The sequence below is a fragment of the Monopterus albus genome, unplaced genomic scaffold (assembly GCF_001952655.1).
Source record: "Monopterus albus unplaced genomic scaffold, M_albus_1.0 scaffold13.1, whole genome shotgun sequence".
NCBI lineage: Eukaryota > Metazoa > Chordata > Actinopteri > Synbranchiformes > Synbranchidae > Monopterus > Monopterus albus.
Window position 1 is genome coordinate 723,199 of NW_018127893.1, and position 21,921 is coordinate 745,119.

At 39.6% G+C, this 21,921-nt stretch overlaps 3 protein-coding genes across 10 annotated transcripts in view; 2 read left to right on the forward strand and 1 right to left on the reverse strand.

Moving 5' to 3' along the window:
* The first annotated feature begins 76 nt into the window (after positions 1–76).
* fam161b (FAM161 centrosomal protein B) lies at positions 77–7,353 on the forward strand. 2 transcript variants are annotated; one of them, XM_020590914.1, is made up of 9 exons: positions 77–354; positions 889–1,102; positions 1,191–1,696; positions 2,756–3,069; positions 3,930–4,048; positions 4,159–4,326; positions 4,448–4,547; positions 4,630–4,805; positions 5,054–7,353. In XM_020590914.1, exons 2-9 carry the CDS (start codon positions 900–902, stop codon positions 5,133–5,135), a joined length of 1,668 nt encoding a protein of 555 aa, XP_020446570.1. In that variant the 5' UTR covers positions 77–354; positions 889–899; the 3' UTR covers positions 5,136–7,353. The 2 variants fall into 2 exon arrangements, with proteins under 2 accessions (XP_020446570.1, XP_020446571.1); XM_020590915.1 differs by having other exon boundaries at positions 269–354; positions 1,197–1,696.
* Positions 7,346–10,828, forward strand: ngb (neuroglobin). 2 transcript variants are annotated; one of them, XM_020590917.1, is made up of 5 exons: positions 7,346–7,459; positions 7,552–7,785; positions 8,238–8,346; positions 8,455–8,574; positions 8,685–10,828. In XM_020590917.1, exons 2-5 carry the CDS (start codon positions 7,688–7,690, stop codon positions 8,835–8,837), a joined length of 480 nt encoding a protein of 159 aa, XP_020446573.1. In that variant the 5' UTR covers positions 7,346–7,459; positions 7,552–7,687; the 3' UTR covers positions 8,838–10,828. The 2 variants fall into 2 exon arrangements, with proteins under 2 accessions (XP_020446573.1, XP_020446574.1); XM_020590918.1 differs by having other exon boundaries at positions 7,630–7,785.
* Positions 10,829–14,116: 3,288 nt separating this feature from the next.
* tmem63c (transmembrane protein 63C) overlaps positions 14,117–21,921 on the reverse strand; it is a 33,062-nt gene continuing 25,257 nt past the window's right edge. For all 6 annotated transcript variants that reach the window (XM_020591213.1, XM_020591211.1, XM_020591209.1 and 3 more), the window contains 9 exons: positions 21,820–21,921; positions 20,332–20,418; positions 20,142–20,207; positions 19,889–20,051; positions 19,686–19,791; positions 18,772–18,939; positions 18,552–18,664; positions 18,399–18,473; positions 14,117–17,973 (listed from right to left, as the gene is read on the reverse strand). In XM_020591213.1, the coding sequence (XP_020446869.1) occupies positions 17,743–17,973; positions 18,399–18,473; positions 18,552–18,664; positions 18,772–18,939; positions 19,686–19,791; positions 19,889–20,051; positions 20,142–20,207; positions 20,332–20,418; positions 21,820–21,921 (1,111 nt within the window). In that variant the 3' untranslated portion in view covers positions 14,117–17,742. The remainder of the gene's footprint in view (positions 17,974–18,398; positions 18,474–18,551; positions 18,665–18,771; positions 18,940–19,685; positions 19,792–19,888; positions 20,052–20,141; positions 20,208–20,331; positions 20,419–21,819) is intronic.

A 21,921-nucleotide genomic window follows, 5' to 3' on the forward strand; every position in this document is an offset into this window, starting at 1 on the left:
CACCCAGCCATGTTGTGTTGACATCATGCGTGCACTCGAGAGGAAGTACTTCCGGTTGCACGTCCAATCACAGAAAATGTTGTCACGTGTGCTGTTGCCTCTTCTGTCCGCAAGCAGCGCTAATGCTACCAAAACTGGCGACTGTGTACAAATAGACGATACCTGCTTCATTTTAAGGAGTTCAACAAATACTCTGTCAACTTTATATCAACAACAAACCTCATTCGCTTACGAATATGAGCTGTAGTGTATCTTGTTAGCGAAGTTAAACTTTCGTTAGCTGTTACGAGCTACGAGTTTGGAACTGACGCTTCGACGCCGAGACGTGTTTCCTAAAACTCGTCATTTTACCAGGTTGGCGGTTTATTCTTGCTTTCCAGTTGAATATAATAATAACAAATAGAAGTCAGATTCGCATATAAGTGCAAAAGTAAATCAGTATAGAGACTTAGACTGCTAAAAGCATGGCTCTGTTGAGAGCGCTGATGTGTGGTTGTCATGGTAACCTCTTTACGCAGACTAGAGGTGGAGATGACTGCAAGTCTTGAAATGCGTTAACTTTTAACATTGACATAGTTCTAAAAACACTATCAAAATACAAATAAAAGCAGACATACAACAAGCAACAAAATTATTATTAATTATTATTTTTTCGATTGATCATATAAAATTTCCTGGGACAGTATGAATATAATGAGTCAGTCTCATGTCATTGTTTGCTTGGGTGTTCACATGCCTCAATAGGTTGTTGGAGATATTAGCATAGCATGTATGTGAGAAAGGTGCATTTAATATATGATTTTTTTTGTTCTCCCTGCTTCTTGTTGATCATTGAATGCATACATATTACATTTTATTATCCTGTGTGTGTGTGTGTGTGTGTCACAGGTCAGAGAAATATGTCGAAGGTGGAGACCTTGCTACAAGATGGACTCAGCTTAGAGTTAATGCTCCAGGAGCAGCTCAGAGTTTTTAGCAATGCTCTCACAAAGCAGTTCCAGGAGACAGAGAGCAGACAGAAAGAGGAACTGGAGAGAAGGATTCATCAAAACGCTCTCCTCCCAGCAGATGTAGATGGACAATCTGATGAACATCAGGCCAAGTAAGTTTTCTCGACAGTGTTTTATGTTTGCTTTTAATAATGATTTGTGTATTTTTGTAAATACTCATTGTTTTTTCATGCATGTGAGGACCAGAAGATCCTCCTCTTTGTCTAACCTGATGTCAGAAAAAGAAACTTCACACCCTTCCAGAAAATCATATTCTCCAGCCTGGTTATCTTTGACAAACGGGAGGAATTGTTCAATCAGGACTTCCATGCTGACGCCTACTAGGACTCAGCAGTGTGAACGTGCAGCTTCATCTAAAACAACACAGATGAGAAAAGAGGAGGAAGCTGAGGCCGAGTGCCAGAATAAGTTCTGTGCTGCCCCAGCCCCCAGCCATGTCAGTCAGCTCCTCTTCCAGGAGATGATGGAGATGAGAGAGAAGGAGAGGAAGCAGGCTTTCGAGCAGAGGCAGAACTTCTGGCTCTCCACACAAAAACCTTTCAGCTTCGAGAAGAGAGAAATGGAGAAAAGAGAGAAGCTGATAGCAATGTTAAACCAAGTGTCACATGATCAGAAAAATGAGGCAGCTACGGTTAGAAAACCTCCTCACAAAGCAGAAAAGGATGTCTCGATATCTGAGCCCAAAGGTGGGTTGATTATGTGGTTTGTTTCCCTCCAAAAGGTGCTGGCTGGTGGAATGTGTGGCTGCAGTCAGTGTGAAAATTTGGACAGATCCAAGGATTTTTTTTTTATTGGTTTACATCTGGGCTTGTGATCTTTAGTCACAGGTTGTACATATCATTGAGAGAAGCTCAGCCAAAAAGTGAAGTTTTCTTCTCAGTTTCTTCAATTTTACAGGCTTATGACTCACTTTTTCATAAGACAAAGGTTTTTTTTTTTGTTGAGAAAAGTAAGGAAAAAGAAACATAATTTTTGTTATTTAACAGAAGTTTTAGAAACAATTTTTTTCTCCTAAACCCTCAGATAAATTTGTGAATTCTCTGATGTCTTCACAGAAAGGTTAGGAACTACTGGTATGGTCAAGAGATAGAAAAGGCCTTAATTAGGATCATGATTGGGCAAACGTGATGGAAGGCATGCTTTACTGATGGAATTTTTTAATAAACAGTAGACAATATATATAATATAGTGTATATTATAGTATGTTATTAGAAGTGATTCAGTTATTTAATTGATGGAAAATTAATGGCCAGCGATTTTAATAACCAATTAATCATCAGCTACAACTTCTCAAATGTGAGGATTTTCTGGTTTTCTTTTGTCGTCAGTGATTGTTAACTAAAGGCCACTGGGTTTTCATTGGATAAAACAAGACAAATGAAAATGTCACCCTGAGTTGTGGGAAATTGTGATTGGCGTTTTTCACATTTTTCTCACATTTTTTCCACTAACTGAATTATCATTTAATCAGAAAAATAATCTAGGTTAGTTGAAAATCACTTGTTAGCTACATCTCTATATAAAATTCAGCAGATGTGGTAACAAAACAGTAGATCTCAGTTCAACAACCACCGCGCTGCTCGAGACTTTGAACATGTTTTGAATTAAAAGCCTTTAATTTCAAAATTGTTGAATTGACCCTGTTACACACTGATTCCATGCCATGTTAGTTGCATGTATACAGTACCTCTGAAACACTCAACTCAGCGACATGACTACAGCTTTTATCTTACCTGACTGTGTAGGCCAAGAGGAGGTGTGCAAAAAAGTCTCCATTCAGACTAAAGTGCGACAGGACAATCCTGCTACATCTGGCAGCCCGAAACTTCGCACTGCTGAACACACCAGAAAAGAAAAGCTGGGCTTCATGGATGAGAAGCCGAGCTTCCGGCCAAAAATCATCCGTAAAGTCCCTGATTTCAGCAGGTTGCACAAGGCCTTGCAAACAGAGGTGTTGAGAAAAGCACAGTGTAAAGATGTGACCAAGTGTCAGCCCTTCTCTCTGAGGACATCAGCTCTTCCTGCAAGGCAAAGTAAGATGAGCCCTAAAAACTCCCAGGTAAGGCATTCTCTTCATCTCATAGCTGTGATTTTGTTAAACATGAATACTTATTACATTTTTTTTTGTTTTATTTAGTTGCTTTTATTTATTCATTTATTTAATTTGAGTTTGGTTTAACTGCTTCTTACAATATGTGCTAACCTTAGTTTAACTTTTTTGTCATTGATGCAATTCAGGTTTTGGTCAACAGATTTGTCAGAGTTGGAATTTATGGTGTGCAGGGGTTTGATTAATGACATTCTCAAAATTATATTAACGGTAAATGTAAAGATAATGTTTGTCCAGAAGAGCTAGTGTCTTTACAAGAATTGCATAAAAGAAAAAGACATCCAGGACTCTAAAGCACCAGGCCCAGATGGTTTCATGTTACAGTTATACATCACTTTTTTGATGTCTCTCACACCTTCTTAGCTTGATGGATTATTTGAGACACATCCACCCACCAGGAAGACTGAGCATAACATTTTATTTTTTAAAAATCCCTTATTACTAGGTATATTGTTCAGAAAATATGTTTGGTAATTTATCAGATTTATCCATTTTAGTCTTTCTGTGGTACTTTTTTACATTGCAACGAACTTAATGAAATTTAAAAATAACTCTTCATTTAGCTTTTATCACACTTCTTCCATAAATTGATAAATAAATGTGCTGTTCAGAGTTGTGGTATGTCATATCATCTGTCCCAGCTCAGTACACTGATTTCTGCATGTATTTACAGTAAATACGGTACACTTTGCTGGTGTACTGCCCATAGGATTTTATTATTAAGTTAATCTTAAATATAAAAGACAACACATTTTGTGCTCAATGAATACATTTTGTTTTGCTTTCAGTTTTTTTCCTCTCATTGACAGGAACCAAAAATAAGCAATCTCAATAGAAGCAAGTCACTGGGAGCCTTAACATCGTTGTCCACAGACACACTCCCTATATTCATCACAGATGCTGCGAGGAAGCGCTGCATGGCCATTAGGTGAATGGGACTATTTTGGCATGACTTTGGACAGTTAATTTTTCCTTTGTACAGTTCCTTTACAATAAACAGTTGAATCTTCCAATGCGTATGTCTTTTTACCTTCACAGAAAGTCAATGGAGATTAGAGACAGTAAGAATCAAGAGAGTGCAGAATGGTCACTGAAGCACCAAATGAGGTCTCAGGCCATGAAGAAGACAGTCGCCCTCCATGCAAAATTGCTGGACCCACACATCAGCTTGAAAGAAGTGTATAATGAAAAACTACAGCGCTATCGGTAAGTACTGGTGAAATGAGCCCAAATCATTCTAGCAGTTGTGCAGCCTTTGCTACTTTCATCAGGGCAACCACATGTGCCTGCCACAGCAGCTCAAAATATAATCTTCTCTTACATGAAGGGAAGCTGACCAGCAAAGGATGAGAGAGTACAATAAGGAATTACGGGACATGAAGGCACGAGTTAGTGAACGCCCTTATTTGTTCGAACAGTTGAAACAGGTACGTGAAATAAAGCTTAAATGTTAGATCACATTGTAAATGATATGCACCTGCAGTCATATCTTTGAGTTTTTACTTGCAGAGAAATGCGAAGGCCCTTGCAGAGCAGGCATACAGGAACAAGCTGAAAAAAGCCGGGCTAAAGGAGGAGTTTGTTGAAGATAATAGTGAAGCAGCTGATGGAGTATCAACATCATCCAGAGCTGAGGATGACATGGGCGTGAATGACTGCAGCACTGAAAGTGACATTCATATCAGGTGGGCAGAGTGAGAATTTTGAGCACGTTTTGTTCATCCTCTATTTAATCTCACTGTGTCCGGTAAAATTATGAATAGCACTGCTTGCCGCAAAGCTGAGGTCTTTACGTGGTTTGCTCATATTACATTACATAATTTTCTGAGCTCGCCCTGCAGTCATGAGTGAAGAAAAGAAAAATACTGTAGCCAAATAAAAGTTTGATGTAATTACAATATAGCCATTTTCTTACCCAACATGTCTGATTTAGGGAAGAAAATGTCGATGACGGGGAGAAAATTGAAGATCTGGAAGAGAAGAGCGTGAAGTCCAAAAGGGAAGAAATGCCATGATCAAAAAGGTTCAGGCGGCACAGAGTTTTTGTGGCCTGTCCGCTAGAAACCAGCACTGTCCTCAAAAATGATTCATGTCACAACTAACTATCCACACCAAATGATTGATAGTTTAAGATGTACAACTATAAATTACAAAATTACAAAACAAATGGGCTTTGGGCCCTGCAATCATAGTTACAGCTGGAAGTTTATTGAAATGTATATACTGTATATAATTAATATTTTGACTTAAAGATACAGTGTATGTTGAATTTAATTTGTATTATATAATTTATACACATGCAGTACTAACATAAATGTATACTGCATATGGTATATATACATCCTGTAGATGCAATAGACAATAAAACAAAAAGACATATTTTTGGTTTTACGACAGTTTTGCTAAGGATTATGAAGACTGTAATTTAGTTTAAATTTAGTTTAGATGATGATGAAGACTTGGTTACCAAAATGATCAGTTCAGAAACAGAATGAGGACACCAGCTGAGACCACCATGTGTGAGACATTAGTTTTTGTTTTACCAACTCTAAATCAGGATTTCCATTTTCCATATGAAAACTTCTGCAGTGAGATGTTTTAGTTGCCACTGCACTTAGTTTCTTTTTTTTTAGTTAAAGTTTGAATAAATGTATTTTTTGGGTCATGTAAGGACTTAAAGCGTCTGACATGAGCCGCTCTCAGATGGGTGTTCCTGGTTATTCCCGGTTATTTCTACAGCTGTGCGTCTGCATTCCCTCAGACTAGTTCAGTGGTCTGCTTCAAGCCCATAGATCCACATCAAAAACGCTTGTTCGCTGGCCCCGACTATATTCTTATGCTTAGACAGCTGACATCCAGGAATTTGAAAGCCTATATTTCCTTACAAACCACATGGAAATGTCAGAATACATACAGTATATAATCACAATTAAAATGTCATGGGGACCAGTATATTCTATATGGTTACTTCTTGTAGGCCACTGTGTCATGCATTAGAGCTGTTGAAGACAATGTTGGCATGAGTTGAGATAAAACAATGAAATCACTGAGTGATTCATCTTAAGGTAGCACTGTTTAATTGTATGATTGAAAGGTGCTATACAGATAAGAGTTTAATATATGAGAGTCAACATAACTTCAATACAACACAAAGTGGTATAGAAAATGTAAAATAACTGTATTCATTATTAATCGATTATTCAGATAGGATGATCATGTTAAGTCATAAGAAATATATAAGATGCATAAACGCTAACTTACTGTCACATAGTACTTACAGATGTAGTAAATAATCACAGTCCCTTCCTTGAGATCTCAAGCATCACATGACAAAGCTTCAAGGGCTCCATCCTGTCAGGTTGTCATGGGAACCCCGTATCCCTCCCCGTTCTACTTTGTAGTCCCTCAGGAGATCACTGTGCACCTCTGATTACCCGGCGCGCAGCTCAAAACAAACCAATCTCTCCCAACCTGTTAGATAATATCCGAGCAGGAGCCTGCATCTGTGAAATTCATGAGGGACCAGATGCCCGTGACATCACTTCAAACAACCTGTAGTCCCTTGGATGCGTGTGGAGGCTGAGAAAGGGAACACACATGTCTCATTTAGATTAATGAGAGGTTGTGCGCTTAGCCACTGAATGTTATCATCACGCTGTTTAAGGAGTGACTCTACTTAGCAGATGAACAATATAATTTCACCAAAGTGGAATGTTCAGGCCTCTTATTATTCTAGCTGCTGTACGATATTAAATTCCCATACATTTAATTCTGTAAGCGCATGGGTTTCTAATGTAGGCAGCTGAATAAATGATATAGGCCTAACATCGGTACTTACACATCATGAAAAGCTTATGCTGTGTTTTCTGGTTATTTTGTTATTTATCTTAATTCCTTGTTTTCTGTAAAATCATTTGATTATAAAGTAAAGTGCAAAGGCCAAGTATTTGGTTAAGTGCAGTGTACTCTATGTTCTGAGTATAATGTTGTGTGTGTGTGTGTGTGTGTTGAGTCTCTGTGTGTTTTAGTCTGCAGTTCACCTGCAGGAGGAGCTGTGGCTTGCTGCAGCCCCTCTTCTCCTTGAGTGGCATGAATAATATTCCCAGTGCTAGAGAGAGAGCAATATCAAGAGGCAAACAGGAAGGGGAGAGAGATAGCAGCCAGTGTGACAGAGAAGAGCGTGGCAGGATTTGTCTCCCTGAATCCATCGTAGGCCAGGGCAAGAGAGAGCACGTCAGGCAAGGCTGCTGCCTGCACAGACAAAAACACACACACACATACAGCCCCCTCAGCCCAGCTGTACCAGAAGAAGTTCAGAGAGAAGACTGACCTCAAGAAGGTACAGTATGCTTGTGCATCTCTAGCCTAGGAATCTGATTTCCCCCTCTTTACAACTGAAGCAAATTACCTGTGTTACACGTTGTTTTCCAGGTGGGTTGGTGGAGGTGTTGCCTGTGGATTCACTTGAGTATTATGGCTGTCCTGAAGCTGAGCCTTCTTGTCCTGTAGAGGAATTGTATGGTTCCCCTCTAGAAGAACTTGCCTCGTGTTTTCAGCCTGAGAGAGGATGGAGATGCTGTCAGGGAAAGACAAGGAGCTGATACGAGGCAGCTGGGAGAGCCTGGGCAAAAACAAAGTTCCTCATGGTGTCATCATGTTTTCCAGGTAATGAGCCACACAATTAGATTGATTCAAACAGAATAAGACAGTAACATGACTTGTAAGGGAAGAAACCATTCAAGATGGTTAATGTGTTTAGTTATGTCTTCATTAACATGAACTCTAATAACACTATACATAAATAATAGATATTGTATTTTCTGTGTTGTTGCTTAATACTGGGGTGTTTGGATATGTAACACAGGTATGGAGAGACAGTCAGACTAGATCCTTCACTGCACACTTTCACCATGCAAGCACCAGAGGCTTGACTTGTTGCTTGGAGACAGACTGCGATAATCCACAATTTACTTTGAGACAGCTGCAGCTAAATCAGACACTATCAAGAGAGATTTGTAGATGTAGATTTATAAATTGATTCTATGTCTGTGTGGATGTTTGGCAACCCATGCCATCTGTATACACCTATAGAATAGTGTGTTTTTTGTCTGTGATAGACTGTTTGAGCTGGACCCTGCGCTCCTCAGTCTTTTCCACTACAGTACAAAGTGCGACTCCACACAGGACTGCGTCTCGAGTCCCGAGTTTTTGGAACATGTCACTAAGGTGAGCTCCATTCGCTGCAGGGACTACTACAAATATAGACATTTAGAGTTTTAGTTTGTTGTTTTTTTGTCCACACTTTGCATATATGTGTGTCTGCTGTGATCGCAGGTGATGTTTGTGATCGATGCAGCCGTGAGCCACCTGGATGACCTACAGTCCTTGGAGGAGTTTCTACTCAACCTTGGGAGGAAGCATCAGGCAGTGGGAGTCAACACACAGTCATTTACTGTAGGACCAACATTTCATACTACAATTTTTAAAAAAGCAATTTCACAAGCGAATGAGCAGTGAGAAAAGATGTTTTTTCCCTGTGTGTTTGTTTGTTTTGACTTTTGCAGGTGGTGGGTGAGTCCCTTCTCTACATGCTGCAGCGCAGCCTGGGCCAGGAATACACAGCACCTGTGCGTCAAGCCTGGCTTAACATGTACAGCATCGTGGTAGCAGCCATGAGCCGAGGGTGGACCAAGAACGGCGAGGACAAGGCTGACTGAGGTGCACAGTGGGAGCCGCTAAGCAGTTGCTGTCAAATCACTCAACATGGTTGCCATGGGATAAGGTTATGTAACTTGCAGCATTGTGGCTTTGGCCACTCTACATTTGCTCTATGAATCGGGTTACATAGTGTAGTGAATGCACATTGTGGTTACACTTTACGATAGGATCGACCAGCTGCAGAGTTTATGTTCTTTGCTGTGGATGTTTAGCTACTGTACAGCTGTGAGGATCTGAGCCAGCTGGCTTTGGGTCTTCTGAGCCTGGACCTGTAAACTGAGCTCCTCACACTGAGAAAAAGGATAACTGTCGAGTCTCTGTGCGTATAATAGCTTTGATATATCTACTCAATTAATAACAGTAACTGTAGTGGTCTTTGTGATGTGTCTTTAAAGACTTGCACAATTGTGGAAAACTAGAAATTATATTTAGTCATCACACACTACTTAAACTGTGATTGGTTACTGTGGCCAGAACGGCAGCTCTCTATCTAACTGGAACACAGTAATACTTTACAATGTATGTGAAAACCTTTGGGACATAGCAGTGTAATTTTACAGATGAATATCCTATCATCTTCATCACAATCATTTCTGTGTTTTTACTGATATAACATGTTATTACACCTGTAACCTGCTCATCATAAGCCAATTTTAAAAATGATCTTCAATAGACACTGACAAGAACTGTTATTCTCTCTAATAGCTTTTTCCAGTGATCTCTGACTGTTATTCGTCCATGTGCACCTTATTCAACACAATGTGTGATGCTCTCTTCGGTAGAGGTTGTGAGTATTTCAGTAGGCTTCACCTGACTGTTAAACTGTCACTAATAGACTGTTACGTGACCTTTAAAGTAAAGGATGTCGGTTTCCAGTCATTGTTAGTGTAAAATAGTTTAGTTGTGATGTAGTTGCTTATCTCAGTGATGATTATTAACTCTGTTGTTGTGGCTACAAATGTAGTATTACCTCAAGTTTAGAGGTGAAGACAAGTAGAGGGCCTGTGTTTCTCCAACATGGAAGTGAAGTTGAACGTGTATATTTGTTTTGGATTATGAAAGAAAATGTAATAAGTGACAGTTTTCCTCTTAATTAGCAGAGCAGATAACACAGAGATACTGTGTCCTGATGCTGTTCACTATATGTGTATTATTGAAACTGCCATAGCACTGTATGTATCATCCTCAGCTGTTATTTACATTCATGGTCATAATGCCAAGTAACTTAGCAACAGTGCGCCACGTATCAGATAATAACACCATATAACTGTAAATCCAAGCCGCTGACATGTGGCTGTTATCACTTTAGTCCAAGTTTACATTGATAAAGTTTATTTTTATATTCTGAAATGTATGTGTAGTTAAAGAGCACTGATTTTCTTTGCAGATGTGATGTACAGTGTATCCTCCGCTTATACCTTGTGTGGATTTCCAGTTGATGAACCCAACATGCGGAAAACTAATGGGCAAATTTGCTTTAAATCAGGTTTCATTTAATCACAGTAACACAGATATTACCTGTAATGTCTCTATATTACCTACTTCTATTCCTGCATAGTCTGTTCAGTCTGTACTTTCTAGCCCACAGGTGTAATGTTTGTTAACTGACTGTGTAGGTGGTATATTACTAGCAGTGATTCTTTTCTTAATATCAGTGCACGGCCCTATGCAGGGGGTTGTTCTCCGTGTCTTTGTTTTCAATGACCTGACATGAGTTCTTTTTAGCAGGCATGACTGACAACTGGCATGTTATCTCATTAGCATCCAGCTCTGTACATATTGGGTGTATCACTGTCTACCTCATCATTATCAGCTGCTACCGATCAGTGATGACTTCACCTAGTTATCCTTCAACCAAAAACACAGTATTAGAGTTAATATAAGCACACACTCTTTGTAAACTGGAGTCCATCCTACACCTTAAAGAAAAAATATGTCCTGTGCTCACCTGAGACTAAATAAAGTGATCTGTGGATATTTCACTGCTAAACAGAGTCAGTGTGTTTTCCTCTTGTTCTCAGATTGTCACAGAATGATGATGGTTATAATACAATGCCTGACTGCTGACAGATGATACCCTAGTATTACAAAAGACCCCATCACCCTTAACTATACAGAGATGAGGGTGCCTTCAGGCACATCAGTCCATTTACTCATTCAACTGCACAATTTCACATCAAGATGGTTTATAGAATTTCAAAATAACTGTCAGAAATTTCACAAATTGTCCATTCTGTTCTTTGCCATGTGAACTGTTTATTACAATCCAAAGTAAAAAAAACAAAAAAACAAAAAAAAACTCATGTATTTGCATACATTTCTAGTGAGTATTAATGTATGTGTGTGTCTGGTAGGTGAGAGAGAGGGGTGGCACATTTGAAATACATCTAAAAAGTAAATGAAACTCCCTAGTTCTATGAAGTAATAAACCATACTTTATTTAGAATCCACTTGTTTATTTTGTGTAAGAATGAGACACACACAGTGCTTTCTTTAGCTAACTTTGGCTGCACTCCTGAATCAATCCCAGCCAGGGACATCGCTGCTGCACAGTTGGGTCCCCCACTGAGGTGAATCTTGCCAAGTACTCCACAACAACAAAATCAGAGAAATGAATGCAAACATCATGCTCCATGCATGATATAAAATAAAGGTAAACTGACTCATGTCAATTATAAAGCACCAGAAAAATGTTAGTTGTATTTAAGGCAACATTTTGTCATTGTTTTTCATTTTTCATTCATTAATACTGACAAGTATCACATTTTGACTCTGGCAGAGGTGGTAACAGGGGTGGCTAATCAGATTCCTGAGTGGCCGGTGCCACCCCTGGCCACCCCCTGGCTCCAGCCATGACCATAGTAATGACAGTGGGGAAGGGAAGGTGGTTATGATTAGTTATCATTACACATGGCTCAATTCTCTTATATACATTTTTTTTTCTTAAATTAAAAAAGTATTTTATAATTTTTATAACATTACATATTAAATAAAATGCACACATATATATATTCTCCTATATAAATTAGTTTTTTTTTTTCATTGTAAGAGTCATATCCATAAGCTGGCTGTCTGTTCCACTGTAGGAGCAGTTGCTAAGATGGCCTTAATCTGTTTGTCGGCCCTGCCAACAGTATCCTCACTCTGCCCCACTGGGAGCTGCTACATTTATGCTGGCTCCATGCTCCACATCTCACTGCAGCCTATATAGCAGCGCTGAGCCGGAGTTGTCTGGTCACTGCACTTGCATCACACTTGACTTTGTCTCAGGTCACTAATGCTTAGACTGCAACACTATTCAATAGGCTATCAGCTAAAATATTGCAAATCTTTCTTCTTTTTGGTAATTAATTAATTCATTCATTCATTCATTCATCAGTCCCTACAGTCTTACCATGTGGATGAGGGTTTGCTCAGAAGGCTGTTGTCTGGAGAGGAGTCTGTGAGGAAAGACAACACACATTATTTTTAGAAAGTCCAAAGCAATGCATTTTGGAATGGAAGGATATTGCATGTTGTCATGGCAACTGTTAAGTGATGGTCTAGAGTTGTATATGTGTGTGTTTGTTTTTGATGAAGAAGGAAAGCAAGGCATTGCTCAGTCACTCACTCATCCTAAATCATGCTGTGGAGAGGAGAAAAAGAGCGACTGTGAGTGCAGGCTCCAGGTAATGGGGTTCGCTCTGGTAGATGTCTAGGAACTGCAGCAACACAATGCAAGCCTGACAAGAGATAACCACAACAGTGGGAATGTGCTGTTTCTCAGCAGGTAATGCAAACATAAAGGACAGTCAGTTAAAGATAAAGCTGTTTGTTTAAACTCACAACAAATCACATGAAAAAACACTTGTCTACGTTTGTTGCAGCAAGCAGAGACATTTTCTCTTCTAAGCAGCAGGAGAAATGTGAGTGATAGGCCACAGACCCAGAGGAATTAGGTCTGTGCAGAGAAGCATGCCCTCAGCAGTTGCCACGGGTGACAGGGGAAACGTTGCCCCTTACAAACCCTCTCTGCACTAAATGACATCTATGGATTCAGCATGAGATGTTCTTAAGAAAACAACATACTACTGCACCACTTTGCGGGAAGAGTACCTTCCACTGGCACCATACTGCTACTGCTTTTCAACATGGTTTGGATAAAAGTAGATCCTTATGCAATGAATTGCTTCATCCAACCTCAGATGTGTTGTCAGGGGCCAGTGAGGTCTGTAGTGTGAACCAAGTCCTGCCCTGAGGCTATAGTTTCTATGCCAACACACTGCTTCAAACAATACCTGCACCTGTATTCATCACATGCCTCTCCCCTCCTCTGTTAAATGAGGGTATCTGATCCATCCATTAGTTGGTAACTTGTCAGCAAACAGTTATGAAGCAACATTTTCATTCACTTGGAGTTGTGTTTCTGGCCACACGGTGAATTTAAGTCCAGTATTATCCTCTTTTAGTTCTATTTGAGAGAAGTATCTACTACATGCTCCAGAATATTCACCAGCTATTCTTTAACTCGGTCTGTCTGCTGTTTGGAGCTGAACAGGTAACTCTGGGCCTATAGCCCCTGTAAAACCATGAATTCTGGTTTTTACACTTTGGTTGTGTGAAGTTAACCAACCAGATATGAAGTAGTAATTACTGAGCTTTAGATGTGGTGGAGCTAGTAAACAAATGTTGACACCACTGGTAAATTTAAGCCATAGAAAAAGCAGTTCTGTATACAAACCAGGCTACTGTGCACACTTCCTTAAGGTGCCCTGTGCTCATTACACTCAGTGTTGTAGTACTCGAGTCTAGGACTCACACTCAAGTCCGGTTTGAGTCCCAATTTACAGGACTTGTGAGTTGGCTTGGACTTGATCATGGTTGACTAAGACTTGGACTCGGACTTAAGCATTGATTGCATTCGGACTCGGAAGTTAGGTACTCGGACTTAGACTTTTTTTTTTTGTAATAGACTATAATAATGATGTTTGGCTATTGTGTCACAAACAGTAAGCAAACTCTTTTTAAAATGGTGAGAACTGTGTCAATTGTATTTAATTTAGACCTTGATAACTTAGACTCAGGTAACAGGGACTCAACCTGGACTATACTTTGGTGCCTCGAACTTGACTCAGCATCGAACAACGGGCACTCAAGACGACTCGGACTTGAGGTTTAGTGACTCAACTACAACACCGATTAGACTCCTACTTATCACCATGAAGTCTGACTCACTCCAAAACCCTTCATCATAGACATCAGTAGAGGAGAATTATGAGGAGCTCATGCCACAGATGAGTGGATTGAGGTGAATTAATTTTAATTTCAGATCACTGCACTTCACTTTTGACAGATGAAAATGAAAACTCATTAGCTTGACAGAGATCAATCTCAAAAGTAGTCTGCCCCGGCCTCAGATATAACAACTCATAATTACAGAAGGGTGAAATCTGAAATAATGTACTAACAGTATGCTACACATATTTCATAAACAGGAGATAAAAGAAACCAACATGTCTGGAAAACTGATGTACAAACAAAAAGACCTTGGATGGTCAAGCTGACAGTATGAACAGACATAACAAGATACAATAAATCTAGTTAAGCATGGAAATGGACACTCTGTCCTTGCATTGCAGTTAGAGCTAAGAACAGCCTTATAACTTTTATTTTATTTTTTTTTCAAAGAAAAGTACATTTTACGGTCTATGAAACAAGCTTCTCCAAGAGAAAACCACAGGACATGTCGGCAGTTCAGAGACAGACATGTAGAGATGCTCTTTAATGTTTTTTCCCAAAAGTACATTTTACTCTGTTTCTCTGTGCTGGCTGCTTCATATCCTCTCTGCTTTCAGCTCTTTTATATAGCACAAGTAACTTGAATTAGATTCCTTGTAAAAGGAACAAATGAATTTAATTTTTGTGAAATAATATGCCATCAACTTTGTAAAAGTACAACCGAAAACAAGTAAAAAAAACTTCACAACTTTTAATCATATACAAATACGATTTTATATGATTAAAATTATAAAACCTGCAACAGACAGAAGACAAAATTGGCTCTAGTGAACAACAAGAAGTTTGTCTGCTGTTCATAGAGAATATTGATGTGAACTGATCAACAACAGGGACTTGCTGTTAGTCACGTTTTGAAATCACCCAAAGAAAAATCATAGAAAAGGGCACCTTATATACAAGGTCTAAAGATTTTTATCTTCTTTAAAGAGCTCACCCAAACATCTTATGTGATCTGTATGATCAGAACACAGCAGACAAGAGCTGAAAATATATTAACTGAAATCCACAACAAGGCCACGATACAAAACACTGCTGTGACATAAAGACACAGTAAGTTACCGTAGCTTTGAGCTCAGCGGTTCATTCTTGACAAAATCATTTCCACCCAAGATCCATGTGATCTTCATCAGCAGATAAATGTACTGAATTGTCACAGAAACGCAATGATGTTCAAACATCCCTCTATATTGAGCACATTTATGATTTATCATACACATTGGTTTTAATCTTAAGGTTTATAATTCATTTTCGAAAGTTCCAAAAAAATGAAGTGGACTTTGAATGGAGATCATTTTGTCAGCTGCTATTTATTTACAAGGTCAAGAATGAATGAGAATGCTCAACCTTTGCATCAATGTGGGTGAAAAGTCTTAAAAGCGTAAAGAATAGCGGAAGGTTTGAACATCAACATTCCCATGCCAACTGAACAAACCTGTGCCGATGAAGACCATGGGATATGGTTGAAAGCTCCAGAGAAAAGGTAGCAGGCGGACCTTGTGTGAAGACTGTTTTGTCAAGATCTGAGAGGAAGGAGTTTACTGCATGTCTGTTCACTAACAGGATGAACTAGCCACTGTTAGTAAAAATGAAAATCACTAGTCTGGATTGTTGAGTTTTTCAGTTTGTTGTTATTGTGTTTTCGTCTTGTGGTTGCTTCCTCCGCGCTTTAGCTTTTCATGCAGCATATTTCAGGCCATGCTGGATTGTCACACAAAGTGAGTGTTTCTTCAAGGCACAGCAAGAGACATGAATAACAAAATAAAATTGGTTTACATCCTATTTCATGAGAAAAACCTTCATCCCACCATGGGGAAATAAAATGAACCTCCAAATACAAAACCTTGCGACATACAAACTGACTGTATATCAATGAGGTTAGCATGTGTGAGACTTGATTTTAAGGACATAAATACATATATGATTTATACAACAAGGCCAACATGCAAAGGTGCAACACACAGAACAGGTTAATGCAATTTAAATGATGGTATATTATAGTAGTGCTTTAATTTTACAGTTTGTATTTATGACATAAAAAAACCAACATTTTAGCATAGAAATACTTGGCCAACACCAAACTGAAACAAATCTGAGCCATTATGGTAACAAAATATATATATTTTAGAATATTTACAACTAAAAAAAGTCTAAATATAATAACTTTACTAGTAACATGGGGGGTAGATACTTTCAGTATTTCACATAATTAGCAAGATAGATAAATTCTTCTAAAGATTACCATTGCTGTTCTGAAATGAGAGGAAATTACTCCAAGGCAAATTTTCAAAGTGTTATAACTAAAGGATGTAGTTCTAATTTTCCCAGAATTTGTACAACCTGTAGGAATAATTTGAGATTTTGAGAAATACACTTATTTCTTGCTGAGAGTTAGATGAAAAGATTGATACCAGCCTGTCAAATGACTGCTAAAGATGAAGCTACCACCAGCAGCCAACTAGCTTAATTTAGTGTGGTTACTACAAAGTAGATTCCTGAACTCTGTTGGTGACAACAAGAATCCACAGAGCTACTGCACCCAGCTAAGGAATAGTCTTGTTTCTGGGCTAGTAAGCGATATGGCTAAGCTAAGCTAAGCTAAGCTAACGGGCTGCTGGGGGTAGCTTCATATTTAGTAGATAGGCTACATGTGAGATTGATATCAATCTTTTCTTCTAACTCTTGGCAAAAAAGTAAACCTATTTCTTAAAATGTCCAACTATTCATTTAAAATAAATAAAAAAGCGGATGTATCACATATACAGTCAAAACAGCACAATTAGGTAATACTCGGATTACGATAGGACAGCTCTGCAAAATCCTTGACCAAGTTCCAGTGACCTTGCCCTCAACCCAAAGCACAATATTAATGACACACACACACACACACACACGCAAAAATAGCAACCTTAAATTGATAATAGTTACAACAAGCTTCAGGTACAGAAAAGCTGCTTGTGCCTTCATGGAGAGAGTGTACATATAATACAGTACATCTCTGAGTTACATTTGGCTCTCCCATCTGTCTGCGCTCTCACTGCAGATGGCTTCACAACTAGATGCCCTCACCCTCAGCCTCCCCGAGCTCTGCTGCCGGGGAACCACATACCACCCGTGCCCAGACCGCACTGTCAGTCTGCCGGGGCAAGCCTGCTCACACCACCCACTCTGATGGGAACTTTTACTTCCACTCATGTCCAAGTGTCACAGCATGGACAGAGTATGATCCGATCGATAACCAAAGGCATTGCCACCCCACTCACTTTCATAGCTTTTATCCTTTTAACTTGCAAATGAAACCATAGAAGAAAATGGAACCCCTGCTATGGAGTATCCTACACTTTAGTTCCACTGTGATTTGTGGTTCATGTCCATAAGACATATTTAAAAGATGTTTTGCACACTGCTCTCTATACATTTATAGTGATGTATATGTAGATGCTGCTTTTGTATTATCAAAGTCATTTCCTCTTTGGCTTCTTCATGCTTTCTAACAAGCCCACTCTAGTCTCAGGGTCTGAAGCAGCAAGTTGGAGCCTGAGGTCAGTGGTGGAAATGCAACAGTGCAACGTTAAGCAGTCTGTGTTCTCCAGGTGAAGGACACACAGAATAAGCTTGGCAGGTTAGGTGTTACTGGTAGCCCACAGGGCTGTCCATAAGTGGACTAGAGCAGAAGGATTTTGGGTGGTCTTGAAGCTCAGTCTCATGTGTCTGAGCCTGGTCTTCCTCATCCTCCTCTTCTCGCACCGGGCCGTGGCTTGAACCCTGGGAGCTGGTCATGGCGCCGTAGCTATGGTGGGCCGGGGAGGGCATCGGAGTCAAAGCCAGCTCTGGCTCCAGCAGCACGGATGCCACAAACAGCTGAGGCAGATCAACATTAAGTTTATTATTGTGTTGCATGTTAAATCACTCGTTCATGGGTGTATCATGTATTATACACAGTCAGTCCAACATATCTTTGCCAAACGTTAGAAAAGGGCAAATGAATAATTCTTAGGGTTATATCATAATTATTACTGCACTAAAATACACCAGCCTGGAAAAGTCTTTCAACAACAGAACTTAATGTAATCTTTATATAAATAACTGAGCCTGATGTGACAAGTTTCAAGTGGCAATTTATAAAAAACATAACATTACATGCTTTGTGAGCTGTTCAGCATTCATGTAAAGTCTATGTGATTTTTAGTAACTAGATTAAAACATGCACAAATACAAATATGAACCTTTAAAACATGTTTTAAACATGGTGTACTGGCTAAAAGTAGAAAAATGCAGCACTGTACATTGGAGGCAGTGGTTGATGTTACAGTGCTCCGGTCTGCATCAGTGAATGTCCCCTCTGCTGGCTGATCAGACATCTGAAACAAAGAAAATGAACAATATTCATTGAGTATTAGTGCTTCTTTAGCTAAACCTGATCCCGCTGAGCTGCTAACCTGGTAGCTTGCTGACTTGTCTGGTTGCTTCCTAAGGCACAAGCGGCAGAGTGAAACGGCAATGCAGGAAAGCAGGGATACTAGGGTGAAAAAGGTGATGGGGTGCACTGGACCTTTAGTAATAAGGACAGAGTACAACAAATTTACAACATCACCTTGCACTCATAATACAAAACAGCTAAAGAACCTGTAACAGGAGAGAAATGCAGCGATAAAGTACCTAATCTGAGCACGGAGAAGAAAAGCAGCCAGAATATGCAGAGGATGGGAGCCACGATGACCTGACTGATGGCTACTCTGTGGATTTGCTGGTTGAGTTTGGTGGGAACATATGCATAGTAGATGTTGTATCGGTCAACCAAGTGCTTCAGGATTATGTAGAGCAGGCCTGGAGGGGCACAATAAAACACACATACAGTGCACAACTGATTACTACTATGGTGTAAGTACAAAAGAGAGATGAAATCCATCACAGAAGGCATCACGTTCAGGCAAGAACAACAACTTCAGGTGTTGTATAGCTGCAAAAAAAAAACTGGGCACCTTAAAGGGTTTAGCACTTAAATATCTAAAGCAGCTACAGAATTCTTTTGGAAAAAAGAGGGCAAGCCAGATTTTTTTTTAAAGGGGGAATGAAAATATGTCACTTAAAAAAGTATTTTGATTTATTTTTCAAACTCATATTTTGCCCCTTTCCTCGGGTCTTTGTGGTTCCAGTCAATGAGGTTTTAACTCAATCAGATTATTTGTCGGAGTCTGCCACAAAGAAAGATTTGCAAGACTAAAACACCAATCTGCAGAAAACAGCACAGGTGAAATATATCGAGCAGCAGGGCATCGAGTTTAAAAGAGCCTCTTTGGACTGATGATTAGACAGCAGAAGTAAATAGCTTGGTGAGCTCTGGGCAGAGACAGGAGTGGAGTGGGCGTCTGGCTCGCAACTCACTGTGTCTGGGTGTCTGGGACTGCAGCAGCAAATTCACACAGTCTGCATTGGACTGGCAGGCAGTAGAGGAGAGTGAGGTTACAGTGTGAGGAGAGGCAGGACACTCACACACATGAAAGAGAGAGAAAATAGGGAAACAAAGCGGTGCTGCAGATGAGGATAGAAAAATCTAAGTCTATGTTGCTCACCAAAGGGCGTAATGATGGGACATGTGATGCTGTAGGTCATACTGACTGCAAAGATACACATGGTCCAGGCATACTCCAGCCCAAACTGGAATTCGTAGGCCTGACTCTGCAGATGAAAACAAACGCCTCAAGTTTAAAAAAAAGAAGTTTAAAATCAGGTCTCACATGAAAACACCGACATAAGCATGAAAGGCTTTGCTAACCCGTTTGACATGAATCCGCTCAGCCTGGGACTTTGCAAAGCAGAGGCGGAGGGCGTACACCGTCAGTGCTGGGATGCGAAGCAGCTCCATGGATGTACCAATCAGGCTTGATGTAATAACATAGTTTACAAAGAATGCACCGTTGTCAGGAAGAAACACGCACCTGCACCAAGAAAATAATGAAGTGTTAGGCTGCAACTGAAATGTTTTTAGGAGCTGTCATACTCTTGGAACATTTTATTTCTATTCTTACTGAAATTTGACATTCTTCTCCTCCAGGAAGTTGACATCAAAGAGCCAGGTGAAGAACAAGTCCAGGCTGCAAATTAATAAAATATAAAAAGGACATGGCTAAAAAAAAATAGTTAAACGAATTACATAAAAATAAGAATAAAATCAGAAGTTATGTCTGTTCTGCATTTGTAAAGCTGCTGTGAGTGTACCTGGACAGACCAAGGGAGGGCAGGATGATGACCATGAAGACCAGCAGTAAAAAGCATTTGTGCATCGTTACTTGGTTCTCACCAGATCTGAGACATTATAAGAATATTATTATGCAATGCATATTTAGTTATGAAACATGCCTACACACTTTCCTTCAACATAGTAACTGCATAATGTGAAATAACACATTATTTACAGGGACTGTTGGGTTCAATAGCACAATCTACATGTACACTTTTCACTCCAGTAAACAGCTGATTAGCATTCAGGTGTTTGTTTGCCTGCACAACGTGCAGCTCATATAGCTCCTGCATTAAGCTGTTCTGTTCCTCCTGCTGGTAGTCACTATGTGGTACTCTTCTGCACATGGTGAATAATGTGCATATCATTATCCTGTCCCACGTATGGAAAAGGTGCCCTCAAACTGTCCTGTGAATTCAAAACGTGCAATAACACTGTGTAATTAACTACTGAAGCATTCTATACTTTCTACTCTTATTTTTTTCATTACTTGTCAGAAAAGATGTATGTGTTTTTATCTTGTAAGCATCAATGTGGGGTAGCACTCCTAATTTTTGTTGCATTTATTGTAATGACAGTAAAGACTTTCTATTCTATTCACTTACAAAGCAGCAAAGAGTCTCTTCAGATGCCAAAAAAGTAAATTTATTACAAGTTAAAAGTGAAACTTTCACGCTCATGTGGGCTTCCATATGTTGTGAAAACATGCAGAGCTGCTAAAACATGCACAAAGGTGCCATATGGAGAAATGACTCAAAGTCATCTGTTGCTAGACATCTTCATTTTTATTTATTTATTTTTTACATGAGAGCACCACATCCAGAAGGTTAGTGAAGAATTATCCTTAACTTGTTCCCTGTAGCAGCTTATTGTCATCCTGACAGTGGCTGGCATTGCTGTTTATCTTTGATTTGTTGTACAGGTGTACGTGTATGCATAATATGTATATATTATGTTTTCATGTGGAACACCTGGTGATCCTGGCTCCTCCTGTCCGATAGCCGATTGCCTATTTCTGTAGAATTACAGCTGTGCTGTAGATGGACTTTTGACTAAAATGTTCACATTTTTATTGACATTTTTTCAGTTTTTTACTTTTAACACTTTAAAAACTTTTAATAAATGTACTCTTCAGGCATCGAGAGAGCCTCTTTGCTGCTTTGTCAGTGTGCAGGCACTTTTTTCTATATCTGGGATATGTCAGAACAACATGTCCCACATAAGTAGGTGGCTACATGCACCTGACATCATAGAATTAAGAGCTCAAACCCTGCAACAATTTTTGATCATATCATTATCCTCACATCTCTTTGACAACCTGCCCAGAATAACAGTGCAGGGGAGAGTAACAGAGAGAAGGAGAGAAGAAACACTGAAGGTTGAGAGGAAGACATGAAGGGTCCTTTTGAAGAAGCAAAGGACATGCATTTCCATTTCAGAGGAGTGCAGTGATGGCTAGTGAGTACCTGGTCCAGTGGGACTCAAAGAAGGCCGAGTAGTAGACGATAAAGGGCAGGAGCACTGAGAACGCCCACAGCAGGAGGGTTGGGAAGAACTGGGTAATGATA